This window comes from Globicephala melas, chromosome 2 (assembly GCF_963455315.2).
Source record: "Globicephala melas chromosome 2, mGloMel1.2, whole genome shotgun sequence".
Lineage (NCBI taxonomy): Eukaryota > Metazoa > Chordata > Mammalia > Artiodactyla > Delphinidae > Globicephala > Globicephala melas.
Window position 1 is genome coordinate 103,917,048 of NC_083315.2, and position 16,158 is coordinate 103,933,205.

A 16,158-nucleotide genomic window follows, 5' to 3' on the forward strand; every position below is an offset into this window, starting at 1 on the left:
GCAGAAGTGGTGAGGTTCTTGTACCACCATCCTGCTCAGTCACTGGCTGGGGCCACCCTTGGAAGGAGTTAACTGCCAGCTGGCAGCTGACAGCTAATCAGACTCCCAGCAGCCAGAGTGAGTCCTTTCTAGAAGGAGTGAGAGGACTGCGCACCGGAAAAAAAAGAATATATATATATATATATATATATATATATATATATATATCTCCATCCAAGGTTGTTCATTGTAGCGTTGTTTGAAATGGCAAAACACTGGAAGCTACTTAAACGTTCTTCGGTGGGAGACTGGCTAAATAAATTACGGAATATCCACACAATGGAATACTGTACAGCTATTTTTAAAAGGGAGAGAGAGAATAAAGGTGATCTATTGTGTACGACTCAGAACACTCTCCAAGAATGTATTTTAAGAAATGAAAGAGAGAAGTGGGGAAAAGGAAGAAAGAAAAGAAACAAGCAATTTGAAGGACATTATGTATAGTGTCATTCCATTCATGGGAAACATTTTAAACGGAAAATATGTATGTAAATGCATAGGAAACTTCTGGAAGGATGATACACAAGACCAAGAGCTATATGGGGAGCAGGTAAAGGAAGCATAGGGAAGAGTTACTTTTTTACTTTTCACTCTATAACCTTGTGTCTCTTTTAAAAATTGTGAACATGTGTTATTTTTGTAATTTAAAAAATGATTAAAACAAAAATGAATTGAGGCAGAAAGTAAAATTGCAATTAAGAGAAAATTAATTTCCAAGAAAACTGTCATTCTCTAACAACGTCAGAAAAATTAAAAGTAGCTATTCAACATTGACAGCAGGTCAGGCTGTCATAACTCACTTTGATTTCATATATAGAAATAAAACTGCCTACCTCACTGGATTAGACACATTCAATAAAATTTATAAAAATCACCCAACAGTTGTCGGCACTTAGTAAGTATTCAATAAAAGTCGTTGTTATCACACAGCCCTCCTACACCACCCAAGCCTGACTTGTGTCAATATTGCATGAGTCAATGACTAATGTGGAATGGCTGTTGCAAGATGCAAGACTTAAATTCCAACCCAGGTGAATTTCCTTCCAGACTGCAGTCAGCTGATAAATGGAATATTTATAAATGGAATGGAATATTTATATATGGAATATTTCCTGCCATATCAGTAAACAGAGGATGTCACAGTCATCAACGATTGTAACCCTCCAACAGGAGCCGGTGAGCCCTGAGGAAACTCAGGGCTGAAAAGAATACCATCTAGCAGCCAACAGACCGCAGCCACTCCCTATGCTGAGACCTGAGGAAACTCAAGATATGAAAACACAGGATACTGGCCCCAGATAGCTGAGGTGCATATCAAAGGAATGATTTCAGTGAGCCCAGACTCTTGCATCTTCCCATACATAGAAAAGCGCTAAATTACTTAACTTGAGATATCTGGTTTTCTTTAATTAACAATAATCCTTTGACATTCCCGACTACCTGCCTTTTGTTGCAGAACTCCTATATATCCTGGCTCCTCCACTCGCCTCCTTGGAGCAGTTTCTCAGAGCTATCTGAAACTCTGTCTCCTGGGCTGCAGTCCTCATTTTGCCCCAAATAAAACTTAACTCGCAACTCTCATGTTGTGCATTTTTTTTTAAGTCAACACAGCCCTTGCAGAAGATGGGAGTGTAGTCCTCAATCATGGAGGCATTTCCTCAAGATCTGCAGATGGTACCACCTCCATACAAGAACAATCCCATTACCTATTAAAATCCCCACTTCAAAGAGACTCCTACACACATATGTATTTCCCCCAAAGATTTCCTACCCTCATCTCCAACAAACCAGCTTGATGTGTAGTCGGAGCTGGAGACTCCCATTCTTCTTGCCTTCCCTCTACCCTTTTCTGTTCACAGATCCCCTCCCTCATGTCCCCTGTGTTCTCCCAAAAGAAATGGTGCTGGAGGCCAAATATCAACCCCGCCCAGACAGGGAGGGGCCATGTGATGTTCACGAGCTCACAGGCCAGAATTCTATTTTCCCCAAACCCTTTGCTCTTTGGGGTGTGGTCTCCCTCAGCCTCCCACTGCCAACCTCAAACCCTGGATCTGGCTGCCCACCTCTGGACAGGAGGTGAAGAGAGATCAAATACGTCCTGCAGGCCTGTCCCTTTGAACTAAAACCCTGAGAGGCTCTGCTCCAGGCCGCCTACATCCCCTCCCCCAGCCCCACAGGCAGGTGCAGAGCACTGGGAAGGGTTCCCACAGTGCATTAGCTCTGAACAGGTCAGGAAGAAGAGGAGTGTCATGCTATCCAGCCTCTGTTGTCAATAATTCATGAGGTTCAGACTGAGGGGCACCAGTCAGAGAGTCAGTTTTCCCCAGACATGGGGAAAATTAGACTCAAGCTCTCTTATCTCATCAGGATGAGCTGAGTACCACAGCTGTAACATCTAGTTTGAGGAATAAACTATAGATCCAGTGCATGCTTGTTATATCATTCGCTGCTCATACACCCCCTTTTGAATGCTGAAATCCTTTTCGGCTGCTCAGTTGACTTACACGTATACTAAAAAATCTTTAGCAAGTATGAATTTCATTAAGCAGCGATCCCCAGAACTGAATTTCACAAACCAGGATTCTCTCTCCTCTAATTGTAGGGACTGACATCGGGTTGTGAGACTGGTGATTTCACCAACTAACAACACTTTTCTCAACCTACCCATCTGCTTTCATCATCTTCTCTTAACAAAAAGACTAACACCAAAAAAATTAAAAAGGCGCAAAAGCATATCCCAAAATAAAGGACTACCTGTTAAGTTAAATAAGCTTAGATTTATGAAACGCTATATTGTCCTTTTCTCTTTTTGCCTTGAACTAGTGAAAACTTTGCCATGGATCTGCACAACTTCTCAGGCTGGCATTTGGAGGCCACTGGGTTAAACCAATTCAGATGCTGACACTGGGTCTGTCGGGGCCTTTCTACAGTGTATCGTAAGCCATACAGATTTATTAGTTCTCCCAGAAACCCAGGAGGGAGATCATTCCAGCCCACTTGGCAGAAGCGGAGACTGAAGTCTCGGACACAGAATTTATAGCTGGAGAGGACCTTATCCATTATCTACTCCAGCACCCTCAGTTTACAAACGAAGAGCCTGGCCTGTGGCGGACATAATAATTATTTTATGGTGGCAATAATTACTTATGTGTTTAGTAGTTTACAGTTTATAAAGTGCTTTTACATTCAACAAATATTTATTGAACTAGAATGGAGGCTAAGACCTGGGGACATAGTGATTATGGAGAACTTGAGTGCTCCTGAGTTCTCCGAATTTCCACCACTTGTTGGGGGACTCTCTAGCCTCCTTGCTACCACTGGGGCCTGAAAATGGAGAAGTCCCCTTGCAGTGGAGGGTATAAGAGATCCTGTCCCATCAGGATCTTTAATTCTGCACACTGGTTACCACTGGTGATCAGAATCTGCCCTCCAGGCCTGTGGGGATGGAGGAGAACTTGAGCCAGAGTGAAGGGCAGGGCAGGCCTACCCAGCTGCTCCCCTCTTCGTGTCTCTCCCAGGCTCCTGCAGCCTCACCTGAGACCCTCACGTGGTGGGCTCCATGGGGGCTACGGGTCTCACCCCCATGGGCAATCTCAAAATATTTGCCCTCCTGTGGGCTGTCACAAATGTGGACCCAGACTTTCTTGGAAAACAAAGTCCATCTTGAGGTTCTGGGAGGGAAAAGCAACCAACTCAAAGTCCCCTCTCCCCCAAGAAAAGACGTGGGCAAGCAGATGTGGAAGGAGGGGCGGGAGGACAGGGAAGTCTAACGGACTCCCGGAGGCGGGAGCAGCCCTCCAGGGAACAGGAACCGACGGAACCGTCCCACACCGGCCGGCCGGGCCGAGCAGGGGACTGAGGGGCGCCGCGGCCACAGCCGGCTCCCTGCGCCAAGGGCCCGCGCGAAGCGGGACGAGCTGTCCCGCTCTAGAACTGGTGGGGAGCTGGGAGCGGGGAGGGGATCTGCCCGCTTCCGAGCGGGCAGCCGGGCGGGAAGGTGGCTCGCCCCTCGCCCTGCCCCTCACCCCGCCCCTCGCCCCGCCCCCCTGTCACTTCCCCTAGGCGACGCAGAACCCTGAACCGGCCGCCTCCATGCAAAAGGCAGGGCTACTGTTGCGTCCCTGTGCGCGGACGTGGAAGTCCGTGCGGATGGCCAGCTCCGCGGTGGCGCGCCGGAACCCGCTTGAGAATAAGGTGGCCCTAGTAACGGCCTCCACTGACGGGTGAGTGCCCGAGCCCGAGTCTCGGAGGCCCCCGCTGTCTGCAAACAGGTACTAACCCCTTGTCCTTGGCCTCCCGTGCCCCATCTTCAGGCGTCACGTGTGGCCAGAGTCGGGCCGGGAAGAAAGGAACTACGTGGTTGGCCTGCAGTCCCCTCGGAATCGCCTCCCCCCCAACCTTGCAATTGCCGGCCCTCTTGTCACTGCTGCCTCTGGCTCGACTGTGCCACCTGGGTGCTGCCCGCCCCCGTCAATCCCATCTCCCAGGTTCTGGGCTGCCCGGGTCAACTAGCCCCACCTAGAGTCTGGGAAGACCAGACGCCGGAAATCCAGGACAGTCCAGATTCCAAAAATCCTATCCACTGCCTGCACCGACGGTGGAAATGATCCAGGCACCCCATTTTGGCACCCCACTAGTCTCATAGAACTGCGCCCCTGACCTAGAGGGGACACGAAAGCCCTGTGTCCACATTCTTGTTTAGTTCAGTACATTTTGGCCTCTCTTGCCCAGCCCGTGTCTCACCAACCACTGTTGTCTACCCTGTTTCTCACTCCCACAGAACCCTGCTAGATGCCAGCTCTTCACAAATCTAAAATACAAGTGAATGGGAAATGCTAATGGCTAAATGCAAAATGTGTAACCCTTTCTCCCAGGGGAGTATGTAAAAAATTTACGTTTGTAACTGGAGACCCCCAGTTTCACATGTACCTGAGACCCTCCAGTCACGGAAATAGCTGCTGCTTGTTATACCCCTAGCTCATCTCTCTCTCCTCAGTCCCTACAGGGTATGGGGACTGTGACCCGTGGTGGCACCTGTGGAAGGTGATATCACTTCCTGGGAACCTAGACTGAAGGCCAAAACCATAAGAAAAATAAGTAAACCAGTGCCAAAAATATGCTAAGCATGTCCATCTGTATGGTAATGGCTGTGTCATTAACCCTATGTAACACATGGGGGTCCTACAGAGAGAAAGCTGGAATTCAAAGCCCAGGCAGTCTGATTCAGGAGCCCACGCTCTCACGCTCTTTTCCTGTACCAACTTAAAAGTCCTTATCTCTCTCTGCCCACAGGATCGGTTTCGCCATCGCCCGGCGTCTGGCCCAGGATGGGGCCCACGTGGTGGTCAGCAGCCGGAAGCAGCAGAATGTGGATCGGGCAGTGGCAATGCTGCGCGGGGAGGGGCTGAGTGTGACGGGCACCGTGTGCCATGTGGGGAAGGGCGAAGACCGAGAGCGGCTGGTAGCCACGGTGAGCAGCAAGGATATGGGCGCAGAGCCAGGAGGTAGCAGAAGGGAGCCAGCCTGAGCAGGCTTTCCTGGACAACACGGGTGTAATCCAAGCCAGCACTGTTAACTAAAACACACCAGTGCGATCTGCATACCCACTCCAGTCCACCAGCACATTTTTATTGTGTGCCTGTCTGTCCTGCCTCCGAGAATCATCCCATCTCAGTCAGAGAATCAAAAAAACACGCTACTGTTTCAACCCTGCATTGTGCCTTGGGGCACCCCCCCCCAAAAAAAACAGCTGGTCCTGGCTTTCCAATCTAATTGGGCAGATAAAAAGGGTAAATACAATTGCAAAATAGGTATTCCCACTCTGAGCTAATAAACAATCCATCCCTGTTTTTCAGCTTATAAAGTCCAGTCTCTGGGAACCTACAGGAGGCAGCCCATCAGGTTTCAACCACCTACTGTGTGCCATGCACTTTGTTTTGAGCCTTTTGCAGGCTCTCTCCAAACAACAACCCAAGCAAGGCCAGGATTAGTCTCCCTGTTTAAAGACTGGTTCAGAAAGCTGGATCAACATCACAAGGTCCCACAGTTAGTAAGAGAAGAGCTGTGAGCCAACCCAGAATTGCCAAGCTGCCTACAGACTACCAGGCGTTTCCCCATCAGGTCAGGCGTTAGGTGCCCACTTGGACTTTAGCCTCAGAGACAGTGTCTAAGCCAGTGTCAGAGCTGGTGCTTGGCACCAGTCTTCCAGCTGCGCAAGAAAATATGAACATTTTGCAAAGGAGGCTGCTCTTCCCTAGGCTCAGGGCACACCCTTTACTTCTTGGAGTAAAAGGGAGAATCTGCCCGAGAATGGAAAGCAAAGGATATTGTGCTAACAGAATGAAAGATGGTGGGGCTTCCCTGGTGGCGCAGTGGTTGAGAGTCCTCCTGCCGATGCAGGGGACACGGGTTCGTGCCCCGGTCCGGGAAGATCCCACATGCCGCGGAGCGGCTGGGCCCGTGAGCCATGGCCGCTGAGCCTGCGTGTCCGGAGCCTGTGCTCCACAACGGGAGAGGCCACAACAGTGAGAGGCCCGCGTACGGCCACAACAGTGAGAGGCCCGCGTACCGCAAAAAAAAAAAAAAAAAAAAAAAGAATGAAAGATGGTGAAATAATTTGGGTAATCTTAGACAAGGAAGACATGAAATGATGGTAGGTGGTGGTGTAGTACACAGCATAAGGTTATTCCATTTGTCAGGAGTCATTTGGCAAATGCTCAGATGTGCACTGGAGAGAGCCAACAGGGGTTCCAAGAAAGCCACCTTGCCTGGCATAGGCAGCTGGACAGAGCCTGAGATTGAGACCTTGATCCTCAGGGTGAGGGAGCCACCTGGGATCCTGGGCCAACTAGTGACTAGCTGTATGACATGTATGTGGCCACTTAGTGTCAAAATCCTGCTGGGAAAATGACCTCTGGACCCTCACCAGGTCCACTTTACCCATCCTGCAGCTCTGGCCCAGAAGCAGGGTTTGAACTAGACCTTGAAGAGTGCGTGGGGCTGGGCAGATGGCATAGGGCCAGGATTCCAGATGACCCTGCAAAATGAGCAGACAGCCAAGCAGGGACGGAAGGGGAGAGGGGAGCATTGTGAACCCACAGCAGAGAGAGAGCACAGGCTTGAGAGGGCTGGTAGGAAATGGGCCGGGTGGGAAGGATGGGGGACAGGGGCCTCTGTGGCCTCCCAAAGGAGTTTAGACATTCTTGGAGGAAATAAGGAGCCATGTGAGGTTTTGAGCAAGGTGAAAATGGTTATTAAAGGACAATAATCTGGCACTGGGAGGAAGGATATATTGGAGAAAAGAAGACTCTGAGCCAAGGACATCAGGGAGGAAGCTGGTGCTGTCACTTAGGTAAGAGCAGTGGCAGTAGGACCAGAACAGATGCGCCCAAGAGACATTTAGTGGGAACCAACCAAGATTTTTTTTTTTCCTGGCCGGTGTCAAGAAATAGGAAATAGGAGGGATGAATCAAAATTGACTCTCAAGTAGTTTGACTGGCCAGTGTCAAGTGGAGAATGATAGGATACTTGTTAGCAGTTTGAGATGCGTCCTGCCTATTGCCAGCCACTACCTGTGATGAGGGAATCTGCTGCCCTGAGGATGGTTACTCCCCAGTGGCCTCCTAATCTGCACCTCAAAGCTTCTCAAAGGTGTCATGAGCCGAAACCAGATTAGCTGCTTTTCCACTTGATTCTACTTTTTAAAAAAAAATAGAACTGGGCTTCTCTGGTGGAGCAGTGGTTGGGAATTCGCCTGCCAGTGCAGGGGACACGGGTTCAATCCCTGGTCCGGGAAGATCCCACATGCCGCGTGCAACTAAGCTGGGGCTCCACAACTACTGAGCCTGCGCTCTAGAGCCCACGTGCCACAATTACTGAGCCCGCAGGCCACAATTACTGAGCCCGCACGCCCAGAGGCTGTGCTCTGCAGCAAGAGAAGCCACCATAATGAGACGCCCGTGCACCACAAGGAAGACGCAACAAAGCCAAAAATAAATAAATAAAAGAAATACATTTATTAAAAAAATAAAAAATGGACCTGTCAGAACACAGAGTAGCAATCACACAATTTAGAGCAAGCCTTAGAAGACACCTGGGTGGTCATAGTAGCTTTGCCATTAATTTTCCAGTGTTCTCTGTCTGTTCAGGCAAAAGCCAGCCTTCCCTCCTCTCTATGCTGATAGGCCTAGAAAAAGAAGGGGACAGGATACACAGCAGAAGTGGGAAAGCGCTCCAGGCGGCTCTGCTGCAATCCACTATCTCCCCACCCCCAAACACACCCGCACACGGCCCAGCACACATCACTTTCTAACGCATACCGTGTTTTCCTCATCATGAAACTTACACAGAGCCAAGGCAGGTGACTGGGATTTTGTGCTGGGACATCAAAATTTAGAGAGTGCCAAGAGACTATTGATACAGGTTTGCAAAGATTATGTGATTTTAAAATTTGTTCAATTTACATGTTGACAGCCCAGGCATCCCCTCAGTAGTGTGGAAGCAACTGAGCTTTGCACCTAGTTAGCAAGAATAATTAGTTAAAACAGGAGCTAGCAGATTGTTAATAACACACCTCTGTGTGCCAAATCCGGAAGCACAAAGTTGGTGGAGGGCCCATTTAGTGCTGCTTGCCCAAGGCATCAAAATTCCCAATTCTGGGCCAATGCGAAGTCTGGTTGCAGCATGGCATCATGTTGGCAGATTGTTTGGCTACTCGTTACTCCAGCATGTGTCTTCACCACATACTTACAATTTATTAAGGAGGTGAGATGTTGCCTCTCTTAGTTTTCCCAGTTTAAATCTCAGTTTCTGCCTTGAATCTTCCATGCCTCCAGGCCAAAAAAATAAAAGCAAGGGGTGGGGGGAAGGGAGAAATGGCTTCATAACCGAGTGTGAAACTGCTTTAAGCCCAGGCCGGCATCTTCTCCATCCTGGGTCTCCTGGGTAGCCAGTTTCATAGTGACCCCGACGCACTTTTGAAGGACTCTTATGAATTAGCTCTGGGTTAGAGTGTAAGTTCTGCCACCACTAACTAGCCTTGTGCCCTGAGCAAATCACTTCACCTTTCCCAGAGACTGAATGAGCAGGCCTCCTCTTCTTAGCTGGCCCTGATATGTCATTACTGAGCTATATGACCTTAAGAAATTAACTTCCCTGGACCTCAGTTTCATCACCTTCACCATGAGGACATTGGGCTAGGTGATCTCAAAGGCCCGAGTGGCAACTTTCTATAGGTCTAATTTTTTTTTTTTTTTGGCTGCGTTCATTCTTCGTGACTGCATGGGCTTTCTCTAGTTGTGGCGAGTGGGGGCTACTCTTTGTTGTGGTGCATGGGCTTCTCATTGCGGTGGCTTCTCCTGTTGCAGAGCACGGGCTCTAGGCACGTGGGCTTCAGTAGTTGTGGCACACGGGCTCAGTAGTTGTGGCTCGCGGGCTCTAGAGCGCAGGCTCAGTAGTTGTGGCACACGGGCTTAGTTGCTCCGCGGCATGTGGGATCCTCCCAGACCAGGGCTCAAACCCATGTTCCCTGCATTGGCAGGCGGATTCTTAACTACTGCGCCACCAGGGAAGTCCCTATAGGTCTATTTAAACTTGTTTCTCCGTTCAGGTACGTGTAGACAGGCTGAGTTTGAGATAATGGTAACTCATTCAAGGAGAACTGGACAGTAAGCACTGGGAGAAATGGGGCTGGGAAAAAAGAGGAAGGGTCTAGAAATGGACTTTGAGGTGAGAGCTGAGGCCATGAGAATAAAGGAGATCCCAAAGGGAAAGTCTAAAGAAAAAAGGGTCAGTGACAGCCTCAGAAGTGGGGGCAGGAAGAAAAGACTGCCAAAGAAATGAGACGACCTTAAATGTTTTAGCAGCAGAGCTTGGGGTGTTTTGGAGAGAAAATGTTTTAAGGAAAAGAGGTCATTTTGACAACGGTTCCTAAGAAGGAATTCTTTATCGACACTGATAAATGCACTTCCCTTATTGTCCTGCAGCCCTAACTCAGACCTTACTCCTCTCTAGGCTGTGAACCTTCACGGGGGCGTGGACATCCTGGTCTCCAATGCTGCCGTCATGCCTTTCTTTGGAAACTTAATGGATGTCACCGAGGAGGTATGGGACAAGGTGAGACGGGATGAGAGCAGCAGGGGGTGGGCCTCAGAAGACACACACTCAGTCTGCTTTTAGAATGTATTTGTCAAGTGCAGTGTAAATGTGAGGGATCCTTGCAATTTGCCACATGCCTGCAGTGCACCTGGTAAAGGGCGAATGGCGGGGTGGGGGGCTTCCTCTGTCCCTGCCCTTCTCTTTCATTTCTGCTTCTCCCCAGTTTTGTCTTCATTTGCTCCTTGCTAACCCGTCTTCTGCCTCCCTTCCCCATCTCCCCCACCCCCGACTCCGTGGGCTTATCCAGGCTCTTCTTCCTGGTTTATTTCCAGCAGACAGGGCAGCTAATATGCCAATAACTAGTACGCTCAGACCTACCCGCCACCCTTCCCCTTTTCAGCTGCCAAAAAAGAATGATTTTTCATTAGTTGGAAAACTTTAATAGCTGCTAGTTAAGTGAAATATCAACGCTCGTGAAATTAACTAAGTTGCTGCTTTATAACATACAGCCTTTTAAAAAGACCTGCGCTTTTTCCTTTTTAACTCCAATGTCTAGAACATCTGAGATCCAGATGTCTAAATTCAAGAACGAGAATATTAGTTTTCATGCGAATGTGTACAATTACATTATATTTATAATATATTTCACACACCTACATTCTTTAATTATAAAGCCTTAATTAAAATATTTGTCTTTCTTTACTGAAGTTAATAGTCCCACCTGATTTGAAAATGCTAAATTTTTCATGATCTCCCATGGTTTTGCTTTTTACCCTGACGTCATCCATAATTTCTCAACACTGAAGTTTAAGGATACTAAACTATTCTCGTTTATCAGTGTTTCACAGACATAGAGACCAAAGTGCCAAAATGCTCTTCAGTGAATCAGTTCCTGATTGATATTCTTCAAAGTAGAGAAACATCTTTCATGAGCAGTCTGAACAGAGACCACATGAAAATCAGTTATAAAACTAGTAATTTTTCTTTTTAGTTGGCTTTTTTTTGAATTTTATTTTATTTTTTATACAGCAGGTTCTTATTAGTCATACATTTTATACACATCAGTGTATACATGTCAATCCCAATCTCCCAATTCATCACACCACCACCACCACCCCCTGCCACTTTCCCCCCTTGATGTCCATACGTTTGTTCTCTACATCTGTGTCTCTATTTCTGCCCTGCAAACCGGTTTAGTTGGCTTTTTTTTTAATATCACAGTATATCAAATCTAAATGCAATGGTTGATCCTTGATTGAACCCTGGACTTTAAAAAAAATAAGGACATTTGGGGGACAATTGGGGAAGTTTTATTATAGACAGTATATTAGGTAAAATCATGATTATCAATGTTAAATTTCTAGGGTGTGATAATGGATGGTGGTGTGGAAGAACATCCTTAGTCTTTGGAAATAATGCTAAAGTCTTTAGGGCTAGAGCATTAGCATGTCTGCAACTTACCTTCCAAGGGGAAGGAAAAAACTGCATAGGTACATAGCTAGGGCAAATGGTACAAAATGTGAACCGTTGGTAAATGTAGGTAAAGGATATCTGGATATTCATTGTCCTTCTATTTCAACTTTTCTGTAAGAGTGAACATTTTCTAAATAAGAAGTTGCATGGGGGGTATGGGAGGGGACTATCCCAGCAGTGCCTGGAACAATGTAAACAAGGGTCACGCATTTGTTTTCAATTACACATGTGGGGTTTTGATTGTAGACTATGTTCCAGCTCCCCCAGAAGTGCCTCCTCACGATCCCACTTGCCAATACATGTCCAGCCAGACAATCCATCCTGGAGGGCCAAGAGCATCTCACTCCCTAAGCTCAGAAGCCAGAAAAGTGCTGGAACGGCCCCAAGTGCCTGAGGTCCGGCCACATTTCCCCTGAGAAACACGGCGCACTCCGGGGCAGGTCCAGGAAGCCATCCAATTCCAGGCTCTCCCTAGTTGGAAGACACACCGAAAATCCAGCTCACGTCCAAGGCAGCCCTGAGAGTTCAGCCCCATTCTGGGTCAAACCATACTTAGGAAACAAGCTGAACCGGGCTCCATTCTTCCGCACCCGAACCTAATGTGTCATCCTCTAACTGAATAAACCGGGGAAAGCCACCTCTCCCTGGGCCTCGGTTTCTTCACTTGTAAGGCCAAGTAGATCACCCCTAGGATCTCTGCCAGCCCTAACAAACAGATCCTGGGAACCGCACTCTCACTCCCTATTGCCCTGCCTTGTGCCGCCCTCTTCCCTCATGCCGCTCCCCCTCTTCTCTCTATTGCAGATTCTGGACATTAATGTGAAGGCCACAGCCCTGATCACAAAGGCAGTGGTGCCAGAGATGGAGAAACGAGGGTACAGAGAGCAAGAGGGAGCCTGTGTTCGATGGGCCCCATGAAGGCTGAGGGGAGGGTGTCCATGGGAAGAGGGTCATTCTGTTCTTTTTCCAGAGGCGGCTCAGTGGTGATCGTGGCCTCCGTAGGAGCCTACAGACCATTTCCTGTAAGCACCTCCTTTTCTGCTACTTTTATCCCTTCCTCCATCTTGTACCTTCTACCCTTCCAGTCACCCTAAGACATTTGTCTCCCCTTTTGGAATCACATCACCAAGTACCTTCCAACAAAATAGAGGTCTTGCCTCTACAAACACTAACCAAGGGGAGGTTTAATCACAAGACAGTTTTCTAACTGGGACCCTCCATTACAAGAGATACCCTATTATCTGTTTATAACCCTTTATATCTTATGTTAAGAACCAAGAATGAACTGGAATTGAAGAGAATAACCCATTCTCTCCTTTCCCCAGGGCCTGGGCCCTTACAATGTTAGTAAAACAGCCTTGCTGGGCCTCACCAAGAACCTGGCCGTAGAGCTGGCCCAAAGCAACATTAGGGTGAACTGCCTGGCACCTGGACTCATCAAGACTAGCTTCAGCCGTATGGTGAGGAAGGGGAGTCCTGCATCCCACTGGGACCCTAAAAGGCATCTTCTCAGGTAGAAAAGCCCAGCTCCTTGGTCCTGAGCTCCCAACCACTTCTACCCCCCATCTCTGCACTTTTCCATATCCCCACTCCATACCAGCCATGTGTCCAGACCAGACCCCCACATGATCCTTTCCTGAGGTGCACAGTGAGACTGAGGAATTCAGATACCACTCAGGCCATTTCATATCTCCTTAAGTAGGTGAGACCTGGGGCGACCCAGGAAAATGCCTCACTAGAACTTGAAGAGAATGGAGCAGAAGAGGGAAGAGGGTAGAGACTGGGAGCTGGGAAGGTCTAGGAAGTGCAGGGGGTGCCTCTCCATCGCCCTTTCAATTGATGTGAGGGCAGACAGTTTCTCCCCTCGCCGTCCCTCACAGGAAGAGATTTCCCTTTTTCCTGCAGTTGTGGGATGACCAGGAAACACTGGAGAGCCTAAAAGCAACCATGCAGATCAAAAGGTAAGGCTGGGGGCTTCCCTGGTGGCACAGTGGTTGAGAATCCACCTGCCAATGGAGGGGACTCGGGTTCGAGCCCTGGTCCAGGAAGATCCCACATGCTGCGGAGCAACTAAGCCAGTGCGCCACGACTACTGAGCCTGCACTCTAGAGCCCGCAAGCCACAACTACTGAGCCTGCATGCCACAACTACTGAAACCCACGCGCCTAGAGCCTGTGCTCCACAACAAGAGAAGCCACTGCAATGAGAAGCCTGCGCACTGCAACAAAGAGTAGCCCCCGCTCGCTGCAAGGAGAGAAAGCCCGTGCACAGCAACAAAGACCCAACACAGCCAAAAATAAATAAATTAAATAAATTAATTAAAAAAAAAAAAGGTAAGGCTGTCACAGGGGAGGGCAAGGAGGGATAAAGATGGTCCCTCACAGCCCACGGCTTGCTGACTCTCAGTCCTGCAGACAACACAGGCATGCTTTCCTCTGCTTCAAACACACAGATTTCACAAGTTCTTGAACACAGCATTACTACAGTGGCGTGTGCAAGGAGTCTGCTTCCACTGCAAAAACGAAACACAGAGGCATCCAGGTTTAGCAGAGCAGAGCCCTGGGGGAGGCCCTGACCCCTCTCTCCACCTGGGTGTTTGCCTCCACCTCTGGGCATCCCTAAGGATGAGGGACCAAAACCAAAACCAAAACATGCTTTTATTAGTTCCCCTTGAATAAAAAGTCATGTGTCCAAAGCTCAGGTTAGCGATCCTATAATCCAAATAAAAGGAATGAAGAGCTTTACCAAGTCCCCAAACTCCCCTTGCCTAAGAAAGCTAGCCTCTTCCCCAAAGGGTTGGCCGAACTGTTCAGGTACCTTCATCTGGCTCTCTTTCCTCTAAGTTCCCTGCCTCTCTCCAGCTTCTGGCTTCTGGGAACTCTCTTGTCTTTAGCTCCTCCGCCTTGTCTCCTCAAGGACACACATCAGCAATGCCTGCTTGAGGGGGGAGACACCCGCAAGTGCTCCCAAAGCCATTCTGAGGTCAGGCATGAGCTGCTGGCCTAGTTCACAACTCATTAATAAGTCAGGGTATTGTCACCCTTGAGCCGCAGTGAATGATCCGGCCCCATGCTTCTCAGTGTTGGATGCACGTTAGCTGGGGTGCTTGTGAAACCACAGATGCTCAGACCCCACTCCCAGAGATTCTTTTTCAATTGGTCCGAGGTAGAACCTAGGCATCTTTGGCGGGGGTGGGGGTGGGGAGAGTTAAGCCTCTCGGACGACTACAGTGTGCAGCTAGGATGGAGAACCACTAATCCAGGCCTTCTAGGTTTGAGGTACCCACTCTACCCACCTCTAGAGCATTCTATAGCAGTTAGGTTGAAGTGTTCCCTAACAATGCGATCACTGATACAAACACTGAGAATTAGCACAGTCTCACAAAATGACTTTAAGGGACAAAAATAGATTCCTGAAAAAGGTGTCTGTGAATTGAAGCTGTACAAATGGAATCGTTTTAAACACATCCTTTACCGTCTCACAGACTCCCTGACATTCGAATAGTATGCACACATGTGAAACAAATTCTCTGAAGAGTGAAATAGCTGCTCACCAGGTTATCTATATAACTTTGGATTTTGATGTCCTGAGTTCTCTAAAAAACAAAGTATATATTATATGAATATAATGTGCAGTGGTTTTTGCAGAGTACAGTATTAATGCTTATACTGAACTATAACAGCTTATATTCATGGTAACCCTATTACTGCCCCTACCCTATGGGCAGTACACTGGTCCTGAAAAATCACCTGATACTTCTTGATTAAGCAAATTTCATTCCCAGGTTGATTTTTACTCCCTTCTTTTTTTCCCCTCCTCCCCAGGATAGGCAAGCCAGAGGACTGTGCGGGCATCGTATCTTTCCTTTGCTCCGAAGACGCCAGCTATATCACTGGGGAGACAGTGGTGGTGGCTGGAGGGATGCCATCCCGCCTCTGAGGACCTGGAGAACATCCACCAGCACAGAGATTGGGCTCCATCTCCTGGGTCCTGTTCCAGCATCCATCTACTGGTCTTTCCCACCTCTGCCTAGCGTACTGCTCACCTTACACCCTAACCACCCCCCCCCCATATCAATTCTGCCCTGTGAAAAGCTCCAGCATTCTCTGGGGTCAAGGTGTGGTTATGAGGATTCTCACTGTTGCTGTGGCCTTGGATAAAGACTTCCCTTGAGAGCACAGGGCAGGCCTGCTGAGAGGGCTTAGTCTACGGCGGCAAAGACTAATATTTTTTTTCTGGGCATCAGAGGAATTTGAGGGAGATGGGAGAGAAGGAACCTGGAGTGGAAGGAACAGGGTTGGAAATTAACAACTCGCAAATGAGGTCCAAATAAAATACAGATCATCACGATGCTTTGAATCAGTGTGTTCGTTTTTCAGTGTAGGGTGCATAGGTGTGGTAGCCGAGCAGAGAGCATAAATGTGAGTGGACTGGATTCCCCTAAGATCCCCCCAGATACTGAGTCTGGATCCTCCTACCCCTCCTCCCTGCCTCCAGGACCTGAGCGTAATGCTGGGTGTGGAGGTGTTTGCAGAGCTGCCAGCTGGGAGG

General features: G+C 48.4%; 1 protein-coding gene across 3 annotated transcripts; it reads left to right on the plus strand.

Annotated features, from left to right (window-relative positions):
- The first annotated feature begins 4,088 nt into the window (after positions 1 to 4,088).
- Positions 4,089 to 15,957, plus strand: LOC115852135 (dehydrogenase/reductase SDR family member 4). Of its 3 annotated transcripts, none has more exons than XM_030854605.3 (8): positions 4,089 to 4,262; positions 5,332 to 5,509; positions 10,051 to 10,152; positions 12,412 to 12,482; positions 12,578 to 12,629; positions 12,933 to 13,120; positions 13,513 to 13,568; positions 15,432 to 15,957. In XM_030854605.3, exons 1-7 carry the CDS (start codon positions 4,132 to 4,134, stop codon positions 13,544 to 13,546), a joined length of 756 nt encoding a protein of 251 aa, XP_030710465.1. In that variant the 5' UTR covers positions 4,089 to 4,131; the 3' UTR covers positions 13,547 to 13,568; positions 15,432 to 15,957. The 3 variants fall into 3 exon arrangements, with proteins under 3 accessions (XP_030710465.1, XP_060150621.1, XP_030710464.1); XM_030854604.3 differs by having other exon boundaries at positions 4,090 to 4,262; positions 12,933 to 13,067; XM_060294638.1 differs by lacking the exon at positions 15,432 to 15,957 and having other exon boundaries at positions 12,933 to 13,067; positions 13,488 to 15,419.
- The last annotated feature ends 201 nt before the right edge of the window (positions 15,958 to 16,158 follow it).